General features: G+C 40.6%; 1 protein-coding gene across 1 annotated transcript in view; it reads left to right on the top strand.

Annotated features, from left to right (window-relative positions):
* Positions 1 to 510: 510 nt before the first annotated feature.
* Positions 511 to 27,556, top strand: part of stard8 (StAR-related lipid transfer (START) domain containing 8) — a gene marked incomplete in the record, with an annotated part of 40,458 nt that continues 13,412 nt past the window's right edge. The window contains 8 exon segments of the mRNA XM_055869739.1: positions 511 to 697; positions 1,700 to 1,733; positions 17,061 to 17,132; positions 20,823 to 20,904; positions 24,360 to 24,423; positions 24,704 to 26,040; positions 26,260 to 26,433; positions 27,405 to 27,546. Of these exon segments, the coding sequence (XP_055725714.1) occupies positions 653 to 697; positions 1,700 to 1,733; positions 17,061 to 17,132; positions 20,823 to 20,904; positions 24,360 to 24,423; positions 24,704 to 26,040; positions 26,260 to 26,433; positions 27,405 to 27,546 (1,950 nt within the window).

The raw sequence follows: 27,556 nt of genomic DNA, 5'->3' as shown, positions 1-27,556 counted from the left end.
TATAACAATATTATCCATTGTTCTGTTGTAACGCATCACACGGTGCGTGGGTATAGCATGGTTCCAGAGGACATTCCGTGGCCTTCGCACATTGGGACTTCAGTGCATTCTATATCAGTCAACAGTTGTTTATGTGTTCACTCGTCATTGAGATTCGTAAATTTAGTATTTTCCATTACTGGGGGCTGGGAGGATTATGGTCTTAAATTGCTTAGAACTGTCATGAAATCCCTTCAGTAGTTCTGATACACTGTGCTTCCGCTCCTGAACAACAGAGAGAGAGACAGATACTGCATGCCGAGCCCCGCCTAAGCCACAGTGAATCCAGCCATCTATTGGTTTCAGAGCTACATTATACTGTATGCTGTTTTTTGAGTGGCCTTTTTTCCATTTCCATAGTCCAGTGCTTCAGCCATTGGTATGCATAAAGCATCATTTGGATCAGGCTTGTGCTACTGCTGTGATTTACTGTCCCAAGCCCTGCCCACTTCCCTCAGCCTGCTTCTCAACATCCTGCCTCCCAGCTCCAGCTCCAGCTCCAACTCCAGCGCTGGGCTGTGGTGGACACTGAACAGCCATGCAGGACCCAGCACCTTTGGCCCCCCTGTGACCTCGGATACAGGACCTGGGACCTTTCATAGGACACCTGAACATGGCCTTTTTCAGCTGTTTGTGCTCATTGTTTGGAAGAGCAAAAGTAAGAACAATAAACTTTAAAAAAGTGTAAAATATTTTTGTACATTGTTTGAAATGTGTACCGGTAAAGATAAGAATGAATGTGATAAAGATAATCGGTTTTTAAATGTAGATTTAAGTATTTATCAAACTCCAACTGTGTTTTGGTCATGTATGGCTCAGTTGGTAGCTTGCAACGCCAAGATTGTGGGTTCGATTCCTAGGACCATCCATACGTAAAAATGCATGCCCGCAAGACTGTAAGTCCCTTTGGATAAAAGCGACTGTTAAATGACATATTATTACTATATATTTTGTATTTAATGGGTTCCTCTGCTTTTTAAGAAGTCATTCTAACTCCTTGTAATAAGAAACACCTCACTTATTTTTTTAATAAACTACATATGTATATAGCTGCAATTATATACTATTGTTCAGAAAGAAACATTTAAATAGGAGAGTTCTCATAACTTGCTACAGTTTCATAGTAGTGGTCTGTTCAGCATGTGACTCCCAAAGTAACGGACATTCCAGGCAGTTGGGAGTGGGTGTAGGAATGGAGTGAAGGCTGGCTTTTATTCAGTGAGCATGCTCTCAAGGAGTTGTTAGCCCAGAGTTACCGCAGCAACGGGATTCAAATGTAGCCTTTCACAGGCTTCCACTTGCAGCCAATAGTGCTCCTTTTAGAAAGTTCTGACATCATTGAAAAGGTAAGATCATAATATAAGGCTGGAACTACACAGAATAGTTGATTCTTTGTTGAATAAATGTCACAGTCTACTACATTTCTCAAGTCTTACTTAATTTGTCTAATTTTACTTCAAGAATGTTGTGCCTATGACCCATGTATAGCAAAGTTGTAACTTAAATAATGTTTTCTAACAACACATTTTCTGACAACACATTTCAAATACATATCATACGTTAGAAAATAAATAAAGAGTTACTGCACTTGATGCTGCAAAACATGCCATCTGAAACATTCCAAGTATGGAAATTACATGCTCTATTTTCCTTCTTTCAGGTGATGTCCTCATCATGGGGCTACAAGAGAGCAGGTAAGGATAAAAGACTGACTATCATTCAGAGAAAATTGATTTTTAGAGCAAAGCATTGAGAGCAAAATATGTGCATCTCTTTTGTGATTGTTGGTTAATCAAATTGTCTACTCTATCTAGAAGTGTATAACCATCAGCTGGTCTTCTCAAAGAAAAACATAGCCTGGTATTAAATAAATTGCAAATAGTAGCCAATGATTTATATATAAACTTTATATACAACGCTGTTTTGAAGTCACCGCACCTCCATCTTGGCACTCCTCCCACCATTGTAAAAAATAGTTTGGATGCTATAGAAATGCATTTACAATTGTCTACATTTGTTTTTGCCATAAGTATTATATTACAAACAGCTAAATGCATACATTTAAATTATATTTGTAAGCTAAACAAACAAACAAAAAATATTATGTACAGTACCAGTCAAAGGTTTAGACTCACCTACTCATTCAAGGGTTTTTCTTTATTTTTACTATTTTCTACATTGTAGAATAATAGTGAAGACATCAAAACTATCAAAACAAATATTTTATATTTGAGATTCTTCAAAGTAGCCACCCTTTGCCTTGATGACAGCTTTGCACACTCTTGGCATTCTCTCAACCAGCTTCACCTGGAATGCTTTTATAACAGTCTTGAAGGAGTTCCCATATATGCTGAGCACTTGTTGGCTGCTTTTCCTTCACTCTGCGGTCCAACTCATCCCAAACCATCTCAAATGGGTTGAGGTCGGGTGATTGTGGAGGCCAGGACATCTGAGGCAGCACTCAATCACTCTCCTTCTTGGTCAAATAGTCCTTACACAGCCTGGAGGTGTGTTGAGTTATTGTCCAGTTTAAAAACAAATGATAGTCCCACGAAGCGCAAACCAGATGGGATGGCGTATCGCTGCATAATGCTGTGGTAGCCATGCTGGTTAAGTGTGCCTTGTATTCTAAATAAATCACTGACGGTATCACCAGCAAAGCAACATCAAACCTTGACTTCCATGCTTCACGTTGGGAACCACACATGCAGAGATCATCCGTTCACCTACTCTGCATCTCACAAAGACAGGGTAGTTGGATCCCAAAATCTCAAGTTTGGACTCATCAGACCAAAGGACAGATTTCAACCGGTCTAATGTCAATTTCTAGTGTTTCTTGGCCCAAGCAAGTCTCTTCTAATTATTTGTGTCCTTTAGTAGTGTTTTTTTCGCAGCAATTCGACCATGAAGACCTGATTCACGCAGTCTTCTCTGAACAGTTGATGTTGAGATGTGTCTGTTACTTGTGAAGCATTTATTTGGGCTGCAATCTGAGGTGCAGTTTACTCTAATGAACTCATCCTCTGCAGCAGAGGTAACTCTAGGTCTTTCTTTTCTGTGGCGGTCCTCATGAGAACCAGTTTCATCATAGCGCTTGATGGTTTTTGCGACTGCACTTGAAAAAACGTTCAAGTTCTTGAAACTTTCCAGATTGACTGACCTTCATGTCTTAATGTAATGATGGACTGTCATTTCTCTTTGATTATTTGAGCTGTTCTTGCTACAATATGGATTTGATCTTTAACCAAATAGGGCTATCTTCTGTGTACCCCCCTACCTTCTCACAACACAACTGATTGGCTCAAATGCATTAAGAAGGAAAGAAATTCCACAATTGAACTTTTAACAAGGCACACCTGTTAATTTAAATGCATTCCAGGTGACTACCTCATGAAGCTGGTTGATAGAATGCCAAGAGTGTGCAAAGCTGTCATCAAGGCAAAGGGTGGCTACTTTGAAGCATCTAAAATATTACATACATTTTGACTTGTTTAACACTTTTTTGGTTACTACATGATTCCATATGTGTTATTTCATAGTTTTGATGTCTTCACTATTATTCTACAATGTATAAAATAGTAAAAATAAAGAAAAACCCTTGAATGAGTAGGTGTGTCCAAACTTTTGACTGGTACTTTTGACCGAAAAGTATTCAGACCCCTTGACTTTTTACACATTTTGTTACGTTACAGCTTTATTCTAAAACGGATCAAATAAATAAAAATCCTCAGCAATCTACACACAGTACACCATAATGACAAAGCAAAAACAGGTTTTTAGAAATGTTTGCAAATGTTTTAAAAATAAAAAACAGAAATACCTTATTTACATTTTCAGACACTTTGCTATGAGATTTGAAATTGATCTCAGGTGCATCCTGTTTCCATTAATCATCCTTGAGATTTTTCTACAACTTGATTGGAGTCCACCTGTGGTAAATTCCTCATATTCTAAAATAGATTAAATAGCTTTTTTCCCTCATCAATCCACACAAAATACCATATAATGACAAAGCAAAAACGGGTTTCTAGAAATATTTGGAAATTTCTAAAAAATGTAAAACTGAAATATCACATTTACATAGGTATTCAGACCTTTCACTCAGTACTTTGTTAAGGCACCGTTGGCAGTGATTACAGCCTTGAGTCTTGTTGGGTATGATGCTACAAAATTGGCACACCTGTATTTGCGGAGTTTCTCCCATTCTTCTCTGTAGATCCTCTCAAGCTCTGTCAGGTTGGATGGGGAGCGTCAATGCACAGCTATTTTCAGGTCTCTCCAGAGATGTTCGATTAGGTTCAAGTCCGGGCTCTGGCTCGGCCACTCAAGGACATTCAGAGACTTGTCCCGAAGCCACTCCTGCGTTGTCTTGGCTGTGTGTTTAGGGTCGTTGTCCTGTTGGAAGGTGAACCTACACCCCAGTCTGAGGTCCTGAGCGCTCTGGAGCAGGTTTTCATCAAAGATCTCTCTGTTCTTTGCTCCATTCATCTTTGCTTCCATCCTGACTAGTCTCCCCGTCCCTGCCGCTGAAAATCATCCTCACAGCATGATGCTGCCTCCACCATAAGAATGGTGCCAGGTTTCCACCAGACGTGACGCTTGGTATTCAGGCCAAAGAGTTCAATCTTGGTTTCATCAGACCAGGAATCTTGTTTCTCATGGTCTGACAGTCCTTTAGGTGCCTTTTGGCAAACTCCAAGCGGCCTGTCATGTGCCTTTTACTGAGGAGTAGCTTCCGTCTGGCCACTCTACCATAAAGGCTTGATTGGTGTAGTGCTACAGAGATGGTTGTCCTTCTGGAATGTTCTCCCATCTCCTCAGATGAACTCTGGAGCTCTGTCAGAGTAACCATTGTGTTCTTGCTCACCTCCCTGACCAAGGCCCTTCTCCCCCGATTGCTCATTTTGAGTTAGTAAGATTTAGGTGGTTCCAAACTTCTTCCATGTAAGAATCATGGAGGCCACTGTGTTCTTGGGGACCTTCAATGCTGCACATATTTTTTAGTACCCTACCCCAGATCTGTGCCTTGACACAATCATGTCTCGGAGCTCTACGGACAATTCCTTCGATCTCATGGCTTGGTTTTCACTCTGACATGCACTGTCAACTGTGGGACCGTATATAGACAGGTGTGTGTATTTCCAAATCATGTCCAATCAATTGAATTTACCACAGGTCGACTCCAATCAAGTTGTGGAAACATCTCAAGGATGATTAATGGCAACAGCATGCACCAGAGTTCAATTTCGAGTCTCATAGCAAAGGGTCTGAATACTTATGTAAACAAGGTATTTCTGTTTTTTATTTTTAATACATCTGCAAAAATGTCTATAACCCTGTTTTTGCTTTGTCACAATGGGGTATTGTGTGTAGATTGATGAGGACATAAAAAAAAAAAAAGATTTTAGAATAAGACTGTAACGTAAGAAAGTGTGGAAAAGGGAAAGGGGTCTGAATATTTTCCGAATGCACTGGACAATTTATTGAATTCCAGACATGGGTTATATTAGCTTCTGACTGAACATCACTTGTTGTTCTTCTTCAAAGTAAAAGTCTACACTGCTGTTTTAAATCCGCTATGCATCAGGATTTGAAGGACAATTATAGCCATGAACTTAATATCCCACACCGCACCAGAGAGTACTGTAGTACTCTATGCAGTGTGTGCCATTCCTTTCTTGGAAGGTGCACATTTACATTTTAGAGTGAGCTTTATTGCAGCGGGAAAGTCTGAGAGATGAATTCAGTATATCTTCATTTAATACAGGACATAACTACAAATTACTTCACAGACTACATCTGGAAAAGGCTCTAGGTCATGAAGTTTCAGAAGTCAAAAGAAAGTTATAACGGACAAGGGTTTCTGCTGAGAATGGATAGTGAAACTTGTAATGGTTTTAAATCGAAGTCCCCAACTTTTCAAACTCAAGACTGCACGCATAAAACTAGTGCTTTATTGCAAAGGAATTTAGACCACCAACATGTTGCAGGTAAATTGTGAAAGTAGGCTATGCCTAAGTCTGTAATTGCTTAATCTATTAAATAGGCAACTACCGCAAACCATCAATTATGACATTTTTTACTGCCAGGCGGTCTTCACAGCTACACTTTCCACTCAATTAATGGCTGCAAATCCTGATCAACCTATTCATTTTAGTTTAGTTACTTGGAAAGGATTGCACATCAATTTAAGCTATGGTATTGTCGCCTACAACAGAGTGCTGTTGAAGACAGAGCTATAGGCTATATTAAAATATGGAAGCATCCAGATGATCCTGTAATAGCTTTAGCTCTGTCTAAAGAAGGCTCACCTTTGATCGACAGCCTCCAAATAGGAAGCTACCCAGGGCACCCAGTCATAATGCAGCATTCACAACACAACTGTCTCTCATGAGCTAGCTGTGTTATCATGTATGTATTTGCTAATAAACAGAAAGACATGCTTCTCATACTGTGAAATGCAACAAGATGAGCGGTCCCATTTGTTTCACATTTTTTCATTATATTTGTCCTTTACTCTCATCCTTTTCCTTTGAGCCTATTTGAACTCAGTTACATAGAAGATATATGATAGGCTTAATAAAGCAACAGCTGCTCTCCAATCACAGGCTCAGGTTTAAAGGCCATGGTTTCCCTAGAGACAGCCCAGTGCCATTAATAACATAGTGAAGGGCTGAGGGTGGTGCTTTTTCTACTATAACAGATTTTAGAGCTTTAAAAAAAAGCATAGATCTAGATGAGATTAGAATTGTCTCCTTTAAATAACACTTCAATGACCTTATTGCTACTATGATCTTCAATGTTTAGGGAAAAAGCTATATGGGTGGATTCTGTCCTAGTCTCGTGCATAGGACTTGATGTTAGAATGTAAATGTACTGCAAAGCAGGCCTACCTAGCTGTAATTGCAAGGGCTCTGTTCAGTGAACATTATAATTTAAACCTCTTATTTATGGTAATGCTCTTTCTCTGACAGTTGCACAGGTGAAGGCAATCATGTGGAAATGTTGTTGATCATTGTCTCTATTCTATATCCCTCTTGTGAAAGTGTTTCTCCTCTATAATATCACAGACAAAGCATATTCTATAAGAGTTGCAGGAGCTCAAGCAGTAGAAGATTTGAGGTGCTGGTACTCAGCTCCGGTGAGCTCTTACCCAAGTTAAGCACTAGGTGGGCACACAGCATCACATGGACTACCCACTCTGAGGAATGACAATGGTGTGAGGTATTGGGCACATGTCATCCTGGTAGAGGAAGAGATATAAACAGTGTATGGTCTGTTCTTTATGATTGATTTATGATTGATTTGTAGTTACTCATTCTGTTCCAAAATTGAAATTTGAGGAGCAGGTGCAGGTTCATGACCCATGTGAGGAAATGTGAGTGTTTGTACATATTGAATGTTTGTGTGTTGGAATATTACCGCAGGGTATATACAATTTTTTAGATTTTTTTTTCGAAAGTAAGGTTTAATTACGCAAAGAAAAAGATCAGAGAAGCAGACCGGTGTTTAGGAAGATTATGACATTATGACATGTTCTAGTCTACCAGCCTCCTCTAACAACTCATTTCCTGAGAGGTCAGCTCTTCTGTACCACACCTTTTCCTTTTGCTGTCTGTGTTACATATTCACTGTAGTTTCCCAGAAGGCCATATCTCTCTCTGAACCCATCTGCCGGTATGCAAGGAAATGTCTGTCATGGATTAGTCATAGAAATGGAAAATGAAAAGAGAGAAAGTTCCAAACTGCTTCTGAACTTTGATCTGATCATGAATATCAGGCCCTAATGGCCTTTCCTCGGGTAGATTTAGCTTATCTGGAAACAGTTATGAAGAGTATGCCATCATATAGTGTGCTATTTCAAAGCTTTCTGTGGATGGTTGAAGGTTAAACTTGTTTTGCTCTACAATACGATAACAGCTAGGTCCGCTGGCCTTGAGCTTGACCTCTCAAATGGCAAAGATACTGTACAGACAGGGACAAAACAAGTAGAAGGAAAATTATGTGAAGAAGACTACAGACAGTATTTCAGTATGTCATTTAACCCCACAAACCCCACACAAACACCCCCAAGAGTGATGTCAAGTATTTGTATTTGTATTTATTATGGATCCCCATTAGCTGCCAAAGCAGCAGATACTCTTTCTGGGGTCCAGCAAAATTTAGGAAGTTTATACGATTTTAAAACATTACAATACATTCACAGACTTCACAACACACTGTGTGCCCTCAGGCCCCTACTCCACCACTACCACATATCTACAGTACTAAATCCATGTGTATGTATAGTGCGTATGTTATCGTGTGTGTGCGTGTGCGTGCGTGCGTGCGTGCGTCTGCGTCTGCGTCGATGTTTGTGTTGGTTCACAGTCCCCGCTGTTCCATAAGGTGTTTTTTAATCTGTTTTTTAAATCTAATTTTACTGCTTGCATCAGTTACTTGATGTGTAATGGCTCTGTGTAGTACTGTGTGCCTCCCATAGTCTGTTCTGGACTCTGGACTCTGGACTGTGAAGAGACCTCTTATGGCATGTCTTGTGGGGTATGCATGGGTGTCTGAGCTGTGTGCCAGTAGTTTAGACAGACAGCTTGGTGCATTCAACATGTCAATACCTCTCATAAATAAAAGTAGTGATGAAGTCAATCTCTCCTTCACTTTCAGCCAGGAGAGATTGACATATTAATATTAGCTCTCTGTGTATACTACCGTTCAAAAGTTTGGGGTCACTTAGAAATGTTTTTCAAAGAAAAACACATTTTTGTCCATTAAAATAACATCAAATTGATCAGAAATACAGTGCAGACAATGTTAATGTTGTAAATGACTATTGTAGCTGGAAACGGCAGATTTTTTATGGAATATCTACATAGGCGTACAGAGGCCCATTATCAGCAACAATCACTCCTGTGTTCCAATGACACGTTGTGTTAGCTAATCCAAGTTTATCATTTTAAAAGGCTAATTGATCAATAGAAAACCCTTTTGCAATTATGTTAGCACAGCTGAAAACTGTTGTTCTAATTAAAGAAGCAATAAAACTGGCCTTCTTTAGACTAGTTGAGTATCTGGAGCATCAGCATTTGTGGGTTCGATTACAGCCTCAAAATGTCCAGAAACAAAGCACTTTCTTCTGAAACTCGTCAGTCTATTCTTGTTCTGAGAAATTAAGGTTATTCCATGCGAGAAATTGCCAAGAAACTGAAGATCTCATACAATGGTGTGTACTACTCCCTTCACAGAACAGCGCAAAGTGGCTCTAACCAGAATAGAAAGAGTAGTGGGAGGCCCCGGTGAACAACTGAGCAAGAGGACAAGTACATTAGAGCGTTTAGTTTAAGAAACAAACGCTTCACAAGTCCTCAACTGGCAGCTTCATTAAATAGTACCCGCAAAACACCAGCCTCAACATCAACAGTGAAGAGGCGACTCCGGGATGCTGGACTAGAGTTCCTCTACCCAGGGTCTGTGTTCTTTTGACCATCTCAATCTTTTATTTTTATTGTTCCAGTCTGAGATATTACTTTTTCTTTGCAACTCTTGCAAAAGGGTTTTCTAATGATCAATTAGCCTTTTAAAATGATAAACTTGGATTTATTACAAGATTTAATTGAGGTTCAGGGTTTAGTGAGTGGTTTGTTCCAAATACAATGCTTTTAATATTAGAAATATGTAGGGCTAACTTATTCCTTGTCACCCACTCTGAAACTAATTGCAGCTCTTTGTAGTCATTTTAGTCACTGTAGTAGCTGACGTGTATAGTGTTGAGTCATCCCCATACATAGACACTCTGGCTTTACTCAAAGTCAGTGGCATGTCGTTAGTAAAAATTGAAAACAGCAAGGGGCCTAAACAGCTACCCTGGGGAATTCCTGATTCTAACTGGATTGTATTTGAGAGGCTTCCATTAAAGAACACCCCCTGTAACTCTTTATCCACATTATAGCAGGGGTTGTAAAGCCAAAACACATTTTTCCAGCAGCAGACTATGATCGATAATGTCAAAAGCTGCACTGAAGTCTAACAAGACAGCCCTCACAACCATTTTATCATCATAATTACTCTCAGCCAATTATCAGTCATTTGTGTAAGTGCTATGCTTGTTGAGTGTCCTTCCCTATAAGCACGCTGAAATTCTGTTGTCAATTTGTTTACTATGAAATAGCATTGTATCTGGTCAAACACAATTTTTTCCAGAAGTTTACTAAGGGTTGGTAACAGGCTGATTGGTCTGCTATTTGAGCCAGTAACGTGATGATACAAGTGCTGAAAGCACAATTTTGTCTTGAACAATAGTATGTATATTTTTTCTTGGTTTTTGTGATTTCCAGATGTTTTCCCAGTCGTACATGACAGGGATGTACAGTGCCTTCAGAAAGTATCCACACCTCTTGAATTTTTCCACATTTTGTTGTGTTATAGCTTGAATTTAAAATGGATACAATTTAGATGTTTTGGTCTCTGGCCTACACACAATATCCCATAATGTCAAAGTGGAATTATGTTTTTTGGCATTTTTACAAATGAATAAAAAATTAAAAGCTGAAATGTCTTGAGTCAATAAGTATTCAACACCATTGTTACGGGAAGCCTAAATATGTTCAGCAGTAAAAATGTGCTTAACAGATCACATAGTAAGTTGCATGGACTCTGTGTAACGGTTGCATGGACTCTGTGTAACGGTTGAGTAGGGATTGGACCAAAGCGCAGCATATGTTGAATTCATAATTACGTTTATTAAAGAAAAGACGAAACACGAAGAACACTTGAAATGATTACAAAATAACAAAACGAACGTAGACAGACCTGAACTATGAGAACTTACATATAACACGAAGAACGCACAAACAGGTATAGACTACAACAAACGAACGAACAAACGAAACAGTCCCGTGTGGTGCACAGACACAAACACGGAAGACAACCACCCACAAACAAACAGTGTGAACAGCCTACCTTTATATGGTTCTCAATCAGAGGAAACATCAAACACCTGTCCCTGATTGAGAACCATATAAGGCTAATTACCAACGATCTAAACATAGAAACACATAACATAGAATGCCCACCCCAACTCACGCCCTGACCAACTAAACACATACAAAAACAAGAGAAAACAGGTTAGGAACGTGACACTCTGTGTGCAATAATAGTGTTTAACATGATTTTTGAATGACTACCTAATCTCTGTACACCACACATACTAATGGCTGTGATGGGAGAAAACTGAGGATGGATGAACAACATTGAAGTTGCTCCACAAGTCTAGCCTTATTGACAGAGTGAAAAGAAGGAAGCCCGTACAGAATACAAATATTCCAAACGTACATCCTGTTTGCCACAGGGCACTAAAGTAATACTCCTGAGTGGCTCCCGAGTAGCGCAGCAGTCTAAGGCACTGCATCTCAGTGCTTGAGGCGTCACTACAGACACCCTGGTTTGAATTCAGGCTGTAACACAACTGGCCGTGATTGGGAGTCCCACAGGCCCAACGTCGTCCGGGTTTGGCCGGTGTAGGCCGTCATTGTAAATAAGAATTTGTTCTTAACTGACTTGCCTAGTTAAATAAAGGTTAATTTAATTTTTTTTTTTTAAATACTGCAAAAAAATGTGGGGCAAATCCAATACAACACATTACTGTGTACCACACTCCATACTTTTAAGCATAGTGATGGCTGCATCATGTTATGGGTATGCTTATAATCGTTGAGGACTGGGGAGTATTTGAGGGGGGAAAAATACAGAATGGATCTAAGCACATGCTTTCCACCAGACACTGGGAGATAAATTCACCTTTCAGCAAGACAATAACCTAAATCACAAGGCCAAATCTACACTGGAGTTGCTTACCAAGAATACAGTGAATGTTCCTGAGTGGCCGAGTTACAGTTTTGACTTAAATATACTATACCACGACCTGAAAATGGTTGTCGAGCAATGATCAACAACCAATTTGATAGAGCTTGAAGAATTTTGAAAAAAATAATGGGCAAATGTTGCACAATCCAGGTGTAGGACGTTCTTAGAGACTTACAGCTGTAATCACTGCCAAAGATGCTTCTACAAAGTATTGACTCAGGGGTGTGAATAGTTATGTAAATTAGATATTTCTGTGTTTCATTTTCAATAAATGAGCAAAAATGTCTAAAAACAAGTTTTCACTTCGTCATTATGGGGTATTGTGTGTAGATTGGGTGAGAAAAAAATATTTAATCCATTTTGAATTCAAGCTGTAACACAACAAAATGTAGAGTAAGTCAAGGGGTAGGAATGCTTTCTGAAGGCACTGTATATTGTTTCTTCTCCTCAGATCTGGCTTGTTGGCTTGTTTCAACAAGTCTGCTGTGTGAACAGAGCTCACACAGCCTACAGTTCCTACCCCTTGGTTTGATAACATTTGTGACAGCTTCAGAGATATGTTTAAATAGTTGAAATAAATAATTATTTCAGAGGTGTCATAGATTTTAGAAGTTAAACAAGAAAGTTATTTACTGAAGCTCTGAAAGGACAGCCAGGGAAACAGTTTTAGGCCTAAATTTAGGGTAGTTAAGTAAAAGGAATAAAACATATTATAATTATGCAATCAGTTATAGTAAGGAAGAAATTGAATCATCTTTCTGTATTAAAGTTGTGGTTTTTAGGGCTGTGTTAGAGTTTGTGAAAGCTTGTAATTCACCCCCCCCACTAGCTCAAATGGTATGGCCTTCCTGGAGGGGGGTGGGGTGTCTGAGGTGGGACAGTTGTTCAAGAGGAACCAGATGGTTTTCAGCATGAATGGGGTCATGAAGGGCAGGTTCTGTTAGGCTGGTACAGTTGTTCGCATATAGAAAAGTAGCGATAACTGGAATCCCTGGCTTCAGTTCCCTTGCTTGTTTTTTTTTGCCTGCTTGAAACTATTTTTCTTGGATTTTTGTAACTAACTCTCAATCACTTCTGGAATCTGTAAAGTTTTGACCTCCACCACCAGGCTACTGTTGAGTGTTTTGGGCTTCAATTCCCTTTTTATTTGTTAATGAGTGGTCGGACTAAGTTTCAGCAACTGCTCGGAAAAAATGGTGAGTATGAGACTTATCCTTTCTGAAAATATGATCTTATTTTTAGTTAGTTCATTTACATGTCAGTATATTATGGAGACCCATGGAGAGAAAAAGAGAGGGACAATTTAGAGCATATGATTGATTTCTTCTTATTAAAAAAAGTTCAGAAAGATCTATTAAGATTTTACTGATTAAGAATTAAAAACATAGAATGAAAGGTATGATTTAGAAAGGTTATGATGTGCTTTGAAAAACATCATGTTCTGTCTTCTAAAGAAATTATATTTTTAGTCATTATACAGCTTTATCTACTTCTAAATACATTCTGATTCATTTTTAAAGCCCATTGTAGTGAACAATTAAGCAGATTTGAACCTTATGCTAATTGTATATTATCATGTTATATGCCTAACCATAATGTTAAAGCCATCTACTGTGTCGAGAGAATGAGACCTTTGAACTCCTGATGTCACCACACACGCTCAATCCTGCTGGAATTTTAATCAAATGGAAATGTACAGTAAGACTTGTTGATCGTGTGGGCTTTGAACCCTTGGTGATCAATGGCTTGCATTGTGGTAGCTTAGCCGTCCATTGGAAAGTTGGGTATGAAACAATGGCAGCCTTACATCTCCTGCGAACAATACCAATTATTCAGTTTTGAAAGAGAAATGGGAATACAGGGATTTGTGGTCACTGAGAGAATATCCCCTCTCTATCTTTGGACCACTGTGTTTTTCTTGTGTTTATGGTGAAGTACTGATAATAACATTTGCATTAATTCAGTGAATAATAAAAGTTGTTTGAAATCGAAAGTTCGATTTTTTAAAAGTTATAAAATGGTATCAAATATAAATGGTATGAAAAAAGGCACACGCATTTCATTCTTCTATTTGTAGATTTTTAGGTAATACATTGAAGAATGGGGACCTTGAACCACAGCAAGGCTTTTTAGGTCAATCACAATGTTGCCTAATTTATTTTCTGGTTTTAATAGTCCTCAGAAATTCCCCTGAGAAGTACAGCAGTCAGAGAAGAACATGATCATTAGATAGCACGTAAACGATTGGTTATATAGTAATTGATGCCCTCAGCAGCACAGAGAACACACTATATTATAAAATATGCAGAGCACCTTAGGACACTCTGTGGTATAAACGTCTCCCTTTGTGTCAACACTCCCTCCCAGTGCTGGGGATTTCCTGTCGGCCATTAGCCTCCCATCCACCCTACCCCAGTCTGCCCCGCATGGCTCTCTCTCTTCTCTGTGGTGTCAAACCATCTTCTCCTCAGATGAGGAGTTTAAACAGAAGCAACACCTCCACCACCAGAGAGACAGACACCTCTCCTGATCAGTACTCTCTCCCCCAACCCAACCCAGAGATAGGCACCGACCGTTCTGCCCCTTTGCTCACCTCACACCCAGACAGGGAAACAACAGCTCGCTCTGTGGTTAACCTTCACTTCACTCTTGATAAAAAGGCAGCACTCTGCTCCCTCATAGAGAACCAGGTCTTCCCTGTCTAACCTTCAAGTCAACTTGACAGGCAGGCAGGAGAAAGATAGGCAGGCAGCCCTCCTGCTCACCTCTCACCCCCAGAACGATAGTCCTCCCTTCTGTTCACCCCCAACCCCTGAAGAGACAGCCATATTTACATTCAGACACAACAGTCATAAAATCTATAGAACGTGACTGGTCAAAACTCACAGTCTAATCAAGCATAGCAACAAGTCTCATAAAAATGCTTTGCGTCACCTTCTGTCCAACTTTCAAAGTGCTGATGAATGAAAAGACTGTTGTTGAAGTGTCTGTAATATGATTTACAGGAATGCAGCAAATCCCCTTATTTTTTTATAAACATCTGCTAGCAATTTAAGGAGTTCAATCATCACTTGTAGAAATTCAGTATGGCATCCATATTATATACTTAATTAAGCTTGTTGATGGCGGCAGTGAAGTGCAGAAGTCAGAGGAGAACATGATCAGTGTTCCCTTGTAAGGAGCTCTGAATGACGACTTGTTAATACTGCCCAAGTCTCAGCTGTTCAGGTATCTGATGGTGTCAATGTTCAGTGGGCGGCTTCAAGCTTCAGCATGAGGGAAGGGCTAGACTCCAATTGGCAGGGGGCTCAAATGAAAACCGTAGAGAAGGAAAACCAGATGGTAGCGCTGGTCAGGATGCTGCACTTTCCTCAAGGCAAATCTGTTTGAAGTTTCAACAGCTTTCCAGCTGCTTCTCTGACTGATTACAGGGAAGGGACAGTCGATCTTTAGAGATGAGAGGAAGGATATGGAATATTATACTATTTTTGCAGTGATGGAGCTTTCTGACATACAGTACCAATGGGGGATTCCTCTAAACGTCAGTCACTGTAGTTGTTTCTTTGTTTTTCTTCTTGGGTGTCTTAGGTTTTGACTTTCCTGTTGGAAATTAATCATGTTGCTTACTGACCTCAAAGCAGAGAGGATTCTGTTGGTTTGGCTTAAATACGTAATAGAAACCCATGAACTAAGAAGGCATGAGGCTAACCAGGTCTCAATGGTAGAAATGTATGTCATGTAGCTATTTTAGTTTCAGTGGGTGGCTTGTACTGTTTGAGTATGTATTCAATGAGTAATCCCAATGAGTCTGCATATAGGCCACAACTGGCCTTTTCCTGGAGCCAGTTTGCTGTAGGGTAGGGCAGTTAGGGAGGAGATATCTGCATGGGAAGGAAGCATGGCTTCCCCGGGGACCCACACAGCTCACTCTACAGGTCTTTCAGCTTGGAACTCATGAATTAAAGAGAGGTTCCTTACAATTATACTCATCATCCCAATAATGATATAGGCCACACAGATTTAGTTCATGTTCCTTTGATATCAATTGTGATGTTCTGAATAACTGAGTAGACTGGTAATTTGGCAATTGTTCAGATAACGCTCTATACCTTCTGGAAGTTGGTGTTGCGAAGACCTATTTCACAAATTCTCTTTTACTGCTGGAGTTTCAGGCTTTCCCTGGTGGATAGCACAGTGCTTGAGAACACAGGCCTCAGTTATGATATCCAGTCGGAGCTCTGGGTGTATGGGATTTAAGGAATGTCATAAGGAGGTGGAGTCTCCCGGAGAGGAAAAGAGAGGGACAATTTAGACGTGAGTCAAACATACAGAGTAGTCTATAGTACAGTAAACTGATGCAAGAGGTCTTTGTGGGAAAGGCTCACTGGTTATTGTATGTCCATTCATTACCTTTTAGATAAACTATCTTCATATAGAGAGAGGTACTCACACACACAATCTATCAATTGTCTCTCCATTAAAAATCCAACGTTATAGGCTACTAGTTAAATATTTACTAAGCAGGAAGATGAATGTACAATTTTACCATCTTAACCATTTTCAGAATTTTCAAAGCATGGGTTGAATTTCATGATGGGCTTCATTTGTACCCTTCCGAGGATATGTTCTTCACATATTAGAATTTTGTGTTCAGACCTCATAAATATGTTCTATTTACCTCGTATGTTGCCAGGTGGTTATCTGAACCAACCTTATTGCTAAAAGGCCACATTGACAATCTACCGGAGGCAGTAATATCAGTGCATCCACATATCCCACCCAGATGAGGTCTTACAGACGTTTTTAGTTTCTATGGATTTTTGCCTGTGTCAAGCCAATGTCATGCACCAGTAGTGACAGTATTGTTAAAGTGTGGAAAGTTGTAAAGCCAAATAAAATTATAAACCAACTTGATAGATAAGCCTCGGCTTTGCCTCTGTGCATTGGGGTGTTTCAATTGGCCATCATCATTGCCTTCTATCAGGCTCTCCGAATCTGGTTGGAGGAATATGTATAGTGAAACTATTGCGGAACTTTTGGCTTTATGTAACAAGTCAAGTCATAGCAAACACCTAACTTTTCATTTAGAAGACATACTTAGGTTGTAACTGTAGTACAATACATGTGTCTGTGTATCTTTATGCGTTTTATTTTTTCCTTTTCAGAACTGGAGGCTAAAGAAGCTTGTAATTGGCTGCGGGCTGCTGGATTTCCGCAATATGCCCAGCTCTACGAAGGTAATCAATAGATGTCCCTGTGGTTTATGGACTCTAGACTCTATAATGATCAACCAAGTTAATATGACTACTATGGTCCAGAGAGACTCGTTGTGTTTGGTTAGCTCCTACAGTACAGACAGGTTTGCATCAATGAATGCACAGTCCTATAGTAAAATGAAACGAACCACATTTGCTGCTATATACACAATGTAATCATCTCCCATCACCAATTACTGAACTGTGTTAGAAGATGTTAGAGCTGGGCCTCCCGGGTGGGGCAGTGGTCTAGGGCACTGCATCGCAGTGCTAACTGCGCCACCAGAGTCTCTGGGTTCGCGCCCAGGCTCTGTCGCAGCCGGCCGCGACCGGGAGGTCCGTGGGGCGACGCACAATTGGCATAGCGTCGTCCGGGGTAGGGAGGGTTTGGCCGGTAGGGATATCCTTGTCTCATCGCGCTCCAGCGACTCCTGTGGCGGGCCGGGCGCAGTGCGCGCCAACCAAGGGGGGCCAGGTACACGGTGTTTCCTCCGACACATTGGTGCGGCTGGCTTCCGGGTTGGAGGCGCGCTGTGTTAAGAAGCAGTACGGCTGGTTGGGTTGTGCTTCGGAGGACGCATGGCTTTCGACCTTCGTCTCTCCCGTGCCCGTACGGGAGTTGTAGCGATGAGACAAGGTAGTAATTACTAGTGATTGGATACCACGAAAAAAATTGGGGAGAAAATGGGATAAAAATAAATAAAATAAAAAATAAAAAAAGAAGATGTTAGAGCTAAATTTGGGTACCAAAATATACCTGACTGTAGGCTACAAGTCACTTATGATGCAGAAGCTGTCAATGAGCAGTGTTATTTGCCTCCACTCAGCAGTCTTCTAATCAAGCTATCCCCATGTCTAGCAAACATGATCATTTAACATGCTGCTTTCATCAGGTTGAAAGCTAATTTACAGTGGGTTGCAAAAGTATTCACCCCCCTTGGCATTTTTGCCTATTTTGTTGCCTTACAACCTGGAATTAAAATAGATTTTTTTTTGTATCATTTCATTTACACAACATACTTTGAAGATGATACATATTTTTTCTTGTGAAACAAACAACAAATAAGACAAAAAAATCTGAAATCTTAAGCGTGCATAACTATTCACCCCCCCCCCCAAAGTCAATACCTTGTAGAGCCACCTTTTGCAGCACTTACAGCTGCAAGTCTCTTGGGGTATGTATCTATATGCTTGGCACATTTAGCCACTGGGATTTTTGCCCATTCTTCAAGGCAAAACTGCTCCAGCTCCTTCAAGTTGAATGGGTTCCGCTGGTGTACAGTAATCTTTAAGGTCATACCACAGATTCTCAATTGGATTGAGGTCTGGGCTTTGACTAGGCCATTCCAAGACATTTAAATGTTTCCACTTAAACCACTCAATTGTTGCTTTACCACTATACCTAGGGTCATTGTCCTGCTGGAAGGTGAACCTCCGTCCCAGTCTCAAATCTCTGGATGACTGAAACAGGTCTCCCGCAAGAATTTCCCTGTATTTAGTGCCATCCTTCAATTCTGAACAGTTTCCCAGTCCCTGCCAATGAAAAACATTGCATGATACTGCTACCACCATGCTTCACTGTGGGATGGTAGTCTCGGGGTGATGAGAGGTGTTGGGTTTGCTCCAGACATAGCATTTTCCTTGATGGCCAAAAAGCTCAATTTTAGTCTCATCTGACCAGAGTACCTTCTTCCATATGTTTGGGGAGTCTCCCACATGCCTTTTGGTGAACACCAAACGTGTTTGCTTATTTTTTTCTTTAAATAAATGTTTTTCTTCTGGCTACTCTTCCGTAAAGTTCAGCTCTGTGGAGTGTACGGCTTAAAGTGGTCCTATGGACAGATACTCCAATCTCCGCTGTGGAGCTTTGCAGCTCCTTCAGAGTTATCTTTGGTCTTTTTGTTGCCTCTCTGATTAATGCCCTCTTTGCCTGGTCCGTGAGTTTTGGTGGGCGGCCCGCTCTTGGCAGGTTTGTTGTGGTGCCACAGACTTTCCATTTGTTTATAATGGATTTAATGGTGCTCTGTGGGATGTTCAAAGTTTCGAATATTTTTTTATAACCCAACCCTGATCCGTACTTCTCCACAACTTTGTCCCTGACATGTTTGGAGAGCTCCTTGGTCTTCATGGTGCCGCTTGCTTGGTGGTGCCGCTTGCTTGGTGGTGTTGCAGACTCTGGGGCCTTTCAGAACAGGTGTATATATACTGAGATCATGTGACACTTAGATTGCACACAGGTGGACTTTATTTAACTAATTATATGACTTCTGAAGGTAATTGGTTGCACCAGACCTTATTTAGAGGCTTCATAGTAAAGGGGGTGAATACATATGCACGCACCACTTTTCCGTTTTTATTATTTTTTGAAGTTTTTTGAAACAAGTTGTTTTTTTCATTTCACTTTACCAATTTGGACTATTTTGTGTATGTCCATTACATGAAATCCAAATAGAAATCTATTTAAATTACAGGTTGTAATGCCATAAAATAGGAAAAACTCCAAAGGGGATGAATACTTTTGCAAGGCACTGTAATTGCAATACCCAATTATTATTGAACGAATCGCATTCTCTCAATTTGTTGGTTGTGCAATGCATATTCTATGGAGAATGAACTCCACAGTTAAATCATATATCAAAGTCTGACAAATTTGAATTGCCCAAAGTTCAATGTTGATAATTCACATGAATCAGACATGAAGGAAATGCACTACTGCCAGTCAGAATAAGCTGTAGTGAAAGACAAGAGTGAAAGCATTATGACTAAACCTTGTTTATGCTTGCAGTTGGTTGGTGGTACTGTATATGTTAACAAATAATCTCCTTATTCTCAGCCTTAATCTTAACAATCTTAATTGTTTATCAACTTTGTTCTAAATGCCAGGAGGTAGTACTCATCAGATATAAGGAAAGCACCTTCTCCTAACAGTGTAGCCTCTGCAAAAGGGAAGTAGAGAGAAACAAAAGCTGGAAATGAGAAGCCTCTGGAATGTTGTGTGACGAACAGTTTTCTTTCTCTAATATCCCTACGCACACAAAAATAGCCCCTCGTAAAGCCACATAGAGTTTTTAACCACTTTTTACAGTTTTAATCAAACTGTTGGAGATTAGTCCATAGCATCCAGTCATTGATCAGTATAATGTCAAACAGTATAATTTTGCTGATTTAGTCGCGAATACATAATACTGTATAAAATGCATGCATTGCCAAGGACTGCAGGCAGCATGTCTCAAAATGAATGTCTGCACATGCCCGGTTGGCATGAATTTTATATCATAGACATTTACATTTTAGTCATTTAGCAGACACTCTTATCCAGAGCGACTTACAGTCGTGAGCGGATACATTTTTATACTTTTTTCGTACTGGTCCCCCATGGAAATCGAACCCAGGACCCTGCCGTTGCAAGCGCCATGCTCTACCAACTGAGCTACATGGGACCACCTTTAATGTTTAAAAGAGAGTAATATTTATGACCTCAGAGGTTGGTCGTGTTTTCCCAGAACCTGACCAAATCACCCAACAGTATAACCTACCCGCAAAACATACATTCCTAAATTTGATGTGGCCATATGCTGTTATTCTGGTGTCTTTGGTGCCGAGAGAGTAAAGTTCCCATAAATAAAAAGTCTAAACACATCTATTAACATATCCACCTCTCTTGATCTGCAGCAGGACAGTTTCCTTTAGACATCTCCTCTGTGAAAAAAGACCATGGGTTTCTGGACCAGGATTCACTGAAGTCACTATGCAGGTAAGAGATTCACATTTCCATTACCTTTCACGTCTGCATCCAAGTCTCATGCTATGAGGTATGCTTTGCATTGTTAGTAATGATTTTGCAATTTTTTAAAAGGAAGTTGAATTAAAATGATTTGTATTTGTTTTCTGGGAAGTATAGGAGTCCCACTATAATGATGTGGATTGTTTACATTTACATTTAAGTCATTTAGCAGACGCTCTTATCCAGAGCGACTTACAAATTGGAAAGTTCATGCATATTCATCCTGGTCCCCCCCGTGGGAATTGAACCCTGGTCCCCCCGTGAGAAATGAATCCACAACCCTGGCGTTGCAAGCGCCATGCTCTACCAACTGAGCCACACGGGACCACGATTGTTATCGTTGCTATTATAAATACAATAAATTATTTTACATTTTTTGTTTAGAATATTTACAATAATTATTCATACCCATATACATCTTTTGAGGTGTGATAAAGTGGGTTTTCACTGCTGGTCATTAACTCAAACATCAGTTGCACAAATCTATAAAAAAAAAATAACTCTGTTGAACAGCGTTCTGGTTGGTGGCAAACTATAACTTGAGTTGATAGACGTGTGTGTGTGTGTGTGTGTGTGTGTGTGTGTGTGTGTGTGTGTGTGTGTGTGTGTGTGTGTGTGTGTGTGTGTGTGTGTGTGTGTGTGTGTGTGTGTGTGTGTGTGTGTGTGTGTGTGTGTGTGTGTGTGTGTGTGTTTCTGTGTGTGTAAGAGCAGTAGAGACATGGTGACTGAATTTCGAATCAAATCCCAATAAATCACCTGAGCTCCCAGAGTCACCATGCTGCCAGGTTGTCCTCAGAGGAGTAGCTATGAATCTATGCTCTCAGAATACAAATATACACTTCTAAAACATATAGGACAGCTGGGCATTCCAGTAAATATGTAATTGAGAACATGGCATGTATGACTAATCAAATGTTTTTTAAGACAGCACATTTCTTATGAAAAGAAAATTATTGAGTGATATTGTTACATTGATTAGCATTAATCAGTGATATGTTTAAGATCAGTCTTATATCTCATTAATTATTGGAAAAAGATTGCCAATGTCTTAGCTTGTCTTCCACACCAGAATAAATAATGAAGGCAGAGAGAGGCCTTCGATATGATACGATACAATAATGATAAAGACAAACCTTTTTACTGTCTACCAAGTTCCAACTATGGAAACTTTGAGCTGTAAGAGAAAGTTGAACTGCTGTCTGTCTTCAGAAAAATGACATGAATCAAGCATAAAATTAAATGTGTTAAAGTTCACTGTAGACTTTCTGACTCTTGAAATTTATTGAAATATAATTTGACACATTTTTCCTAAATAAACCTGTTAGTGAAATCCCTCACATACAGACTCCTTTAAATCTGTGGTGCAGCAATTGACATAGTGTGAAATTCAGTCTGGGGTGGTGTGATGTAAAAATAAAACCGCCTGGCTCAAGGCCTGCATATCTGCATACTCTTGCTCTGAAAAAGTAATGCATTTTGAGCCATCAACGATGTGTGAGCCTTCTTGATTTTTTTTTTTCTGGGACGGGGGGACGGAGGTTGGCATATGTGTTTTCATTCACTATCAAGTCGTGTGGGACCTAAAATAACCCCTTAAAAATATAAACTAATGCATGAGATGCCATCTGATCTGGAACACAATTACTAAGGGGAGCCATGTGAGTAGTCCTTGAAAAACATAAAAAATATTACACATTGACATGAAAAACATAATGTTTTGTTTTTGTGAATAGTGACAATTCTATTTCTTATCAACTAACAAGCTAAGCGACCTATCTAACCAATGATATGACCCTATTTTTTTGTTATTGTTAAGAAATTTCAAACAGAGAATACTGCTATTGTCAGATAATTTATAGATAGCTATCTACACTGAACAGAAATATAAACGCAACATGTAAAGTGTTGGTCTCATGTTTCATGGGCTTAATTAAAATATCCAAGAAATGTTCCATATGCACAAAAAGCTTATTTCTCAAAAATTGTGTGCACAAATTTGTTTACATCCCTGTTAGTGAGAATTTATCTTTTGCCAAGATAATCCATGCCAGGTGTGGCATATCAAGAAGCTGATTAAACAGCATGATCATTACACAGGTGCACTTTGTGCTGGGGACAATAGAAGGCCACTCTAAAATGTGCAGTTTTGTCACACATCATAATGCCACATATGTCTCAAGTTTTGAAGGAGCATGCAATTGGCATGCTGACTGCAGGAATATCCACCAAAGCTGTTGCCAGAGAATTTAATGTTAATTTCTCTACCATAAGCTGCCTGGAACGCCATTTTAGAGAATTTGGCAGAACGTCCAACCGGCCTCACAACCGCAGACCACGTGTAACCACGCCAGACCAGGACCTCCACATCAAGCTTCTTCACCTGCGGGATCGTCTTAGACCAGCCACTCGGACAGCTGATAAAACTGTGGGATTGCGCAACCAAAGAATATCTGCACAAACTGTCAGAAACCGTCTCAGGGAAGCTCATCTGCATGATTGTCGTTTTCACCAGGGTCTTGACCTGACTGCAGTTTGGCGTCGTAACTGACTTCAGTGGGAAAATGCTCACCTTCGATGGCCAATGGCACGCTGGAGAAGTGTGCTCTTCACAGATTAATCCCGGTTTCAACTGTACCGGCCAGATGGCAGACTGCATGTATGGTGTCATGTGGGCAAGCAGTTTGCTGATGTCAACGTTGTGAACAGAGAGGTTATGGTATGGGCAGGGATAAGCTATGGACAATGAACACAATTGCATTTTATAGATGGCAATTTGAATGCACAGCGATACCGTGCCGAGATCCTGAGGTCAACTGTCGTGCCATTCATCCGTGGCCATCATCTTATGTTTCAGAATGATAATGCACAGCCCCATTTCACAAGGATCTATACACAATTCCTGGAAGTGGAAAATGTCCCTGTTCTTCCATGTCACCAGACATGTCACCCATTGAGCACGTTTGGGATGCTCTGGATCGACGTGTATGGCAGCGTGTTCAGCTCCCCCCAATATATAGCAACTTCGCACAGCCATTGAAGAGGAATGGGACAACATTCCACAGGCCACAATCAACAGCCTGATCAACTCTATGGAAAGGAGATGTGTCACGCTGCATGAAGAAAACGGTGGTCACTGACTGGTTCTCTGATCCACGCCCCTACCTTTTTTTTTAAAGGTATCCGTGGCCAACAGATGCATATTTGTATTCCCAGTCGTGAAATTCATAGATTAGGGCCTAATTTATTTATTTACATTTTACTGATTTCCTTCTATGAACTGTAACTCAGTCAAATTTTTGAAATTGTTGCACGTTGCGTTCATATTTTTGTTCAGTGTAATTTGAATTGGCACTGCACTTGTAAACAAACCAAATATTTTGATATTTCCTATGTTTTTTCATTTGATCTCTTTCATTTCCATGTAGGAGGCTGTCAACCTTGAACAAGTGTGCCTCCATGAGACTAGAGGTCCATTTTCAGTGCAAACAGGTGAGTAGACCTGCACATAAGATCTGTCTGTCTCAAAGTTTGTTGTGTGCAGGCCAGCCACTAGATCCACTGCTATAGCTTGTTACATGTCTCTCTGACTTTCACAGTATATCTGAGTTTGCTTGACGGCCTTGTATATTACAATTGTTTTATTTTACATTGTACATGCACAAATAAGTATATATTTGCTTTGCACTTAGACATAGCCCTTGTCAATGCAAATGATAATTCCATAAACATGTTATAAAATGGTCTCTAATTTGTCTATCATCTGATGCAGAGTGAAGACTCTGAGGAGGATGACCTGTGTGCCATCAGTGACCGCTGGGCCTTCCAGCGAGAGAGTAAGACATGGTCCCGACTGCGTACCCTCTCCCCACACATCTCCCCTAGCATGGAGGTCCACTCCTCCACGACCCTGCACCCATTGAGGGCCTCTGCCAGTAGTGAGAGCATCCTGAGTGACTTCAGCAACCTGGAGGTCACCTCCACCCACAGCAGTAGCAGCCTGAGTGTGAAGAGTGACAGAGGTACCACGTCCAGCAACCCCTACAGTCAGGTCACCAGCACGGCAGAGCCCTACACCCTTACCTCCCACCATGACTCCCATGGTTCCCACTCTCCCAATGGATCCGCCTGTGAGGACCAGCCTGTGTCTCCCAAAGACCTACTTACTGTTCCTGTCAGCAGAGAGAAGACCAAGAGGTGTTCCAATACCTTCCTGAAGAGAATGGAGTCGTTCAAGAGAAAGGATAAAGAGAGGGAAGTGACAGATGGCCAAGTTGTGACCTCTCCGCTGCAGTTCCCTCTAACCCCTGGCAGTTTGCATTGCACTTCCAATGAAAGTCTACCTGGTTTAAAAAACAACACTACAGAAAAGAGCAGTGTAAATTACAGCAGAAAAGCCCATACTATCTGTCGTACAGGCCGTAGGTCCCCAGTTGTGGACAGAGCTAATGCGAAGAGCAGTTGGCTCTATCTAGAGGACTATGACATGGCAGGGTGGAAGGGGGCTAAACAGGTTATTCAGAAGAGTGGCTATAAAAATGGACTGGATTGTCTGGTTCATCTGCCAATGGACCACAAGCCAGGCACGTTCCCCAAGTCCCTATCCATCGAGAGCCTGTGCACTACTTCCACCTCTCATGAGCTGCGTGAATGGCAGATGGAGGACGTAAACCTCTCCCTGGGCAGCAGTCACGAGTCCCAGGAATTCAACATGTTTCCTATAAGAAGAAACTCGTGTTCCTCAGTGGGGAGCATCTATGACAATGTAAATGAGGCTAGTGGCAGTTCAGACGAGTTGAGAGAAAAGGTCTTTGAGCACCTGGATGATATCCTTCAACATGTCCATGGCCTTCAGGAGAATATAGACCAGTGGTCCAAGAAGGTGTGTCAGGAGCTCAGTGACAAGCATGAGGAAGAGGAGGACACTGACGAGACCAGAGAAACAACATTCTCCTCCAGCCTCCATTTTGAGGAGCAGTCTATGTCAGATGTAGGCACGATGGCCAGTGACTACGACAGCACAGGAAACTCTTTGAATGAGGTGGAGGATGTTGAGACAAGAGAACGAAGGGACTCAGGAGTGGGTGCTTCCTTAACCAGGCCAAGCAGGTAAACATACATTGTTAAACATAAAGATGACAACATGTTCAGGTTCATCAATATTTCACCAAATGTCAAATAGCTCTTGACATTTAGACAGTATAATAGTAAAAACACATAAATTAATTGATTTAATCGCCTCTAAGATATACCACAAATGGACACTCATAGCATCGCTATAGATCAAAACATTGACCTTTATTCCCAATACATTTCCCCTCTCTCTAGGAAGCTACGGTGGCATAGTTTCCAGAACTCCCACAGGCCGAGCCTGACTTCAGCCTCCCAGGAAATGAACCGCCAGTCAGCCGCTCAGCTCAACCTGCTGCAGAAGTTCTCTCTGCTCCGGCTCACTGCTATCATGGAGAAATACTGCGAACCCAACAAACATGGCTGGAGCTGGTGAGTGGAGGGCCCTTGGGTGTGGAGAGTGGAGATTGAAATATAGATAAAAGGCAGAGACGTAGGGAAGTGCACTCTATTATACTGTCCTTTTCATATGCATTCAGTCAGGGCAGAGAGTATTGTTTTGTGGTAAGGATATTGCTTTTTAAAATGCATCATATACATTTTTCCATATGGCAAGGCCTTTGATCTACATTTATGCAGCTAATGTATAGTAGTATAAAAGGAAAACCTGATTTCCATAAAGAAAGCTGTTAAAAGGTTAGATTTGTAAAATTTCGCAACTGTGTCTCATTCAGCCTCTTATTTCTCATGCGGATGACTCTTACTTCTCAAGAATCAATCACATCATACACAAAGAAACCATTATCTATAATTGCAGTGGCCGTTTTAGCACACGCTCAGTTAGCAGGTTTTATTCTCCACCCTAAAAGGTTCAAACTTTAATTTCTCTTGCATCATCAGCCATGTGCTGTCACCCAATTAGGCTTCATCCCTTAGTGTAAACGCATTATGTGAATATGCATCAGACAAAATTGAAACCGTTTTGTTCCAAAATAGACTGATTAGGATTTGGAGATAGACCAAACAGTTTTCATCCAAAAAAGACATCAGGTGTCCAAGGAGAATATCTAATGCTACCTGTGGTGCTGTTTGGGTAGTTTCTGCCTTTTTTCCACTCATTTGAATGACTACCAATTCACCCACAACTCATCCAAACAGATTTCATCCAAACAGTTCAAACAGTTTTCATCCAAAAAAAGACATCAGATGTTCAAGGAAAATATCTAATGTTACCTGTGGTGCTGTTTGCATGGTTTCTACCCCTTTCCCACTCCGTTTAGACTACCAAATCACCCACAACACATCCAATTTGACAAGATTACATGTATTTCAGGTAACAACCTTTATGGTGATATCTAGATGAAAAGATTGAATCTAGTCCCCCTTTTCCTGTGTTTTGGCAGGTCTATTCCTAAGTTTATGAAGAGGAGTAAGGTCCCTGACTACAGGGACAAACAGGTTTTTGGTGTTCCACCAATCATCAATGTCCAAAGGAGTGGACAACCCCTACCCCAGAGCATCCAGCAGGCCATGCGCTACCTCCGCGGCCAATGTC

This window comes from Salvelinus fontinalis, chromosome 2, assembly GCF_029448725.1.
Source record: "Salvelinus fontinalis isolate EN_2023a chromosome 2, ASM2944872v1, whole genome shotgun sequence".
NCBI lineage: Eukaryota > Metazoa > Chordata > Actinopteri > Salmoniformes > Salmonidae > Salvelinus > Salvelinus fontinalis.
Note: the sequence above shows the minus strand (reverse complement) of the source record. Positions and strands in the feature narration are given on the sequence as shown.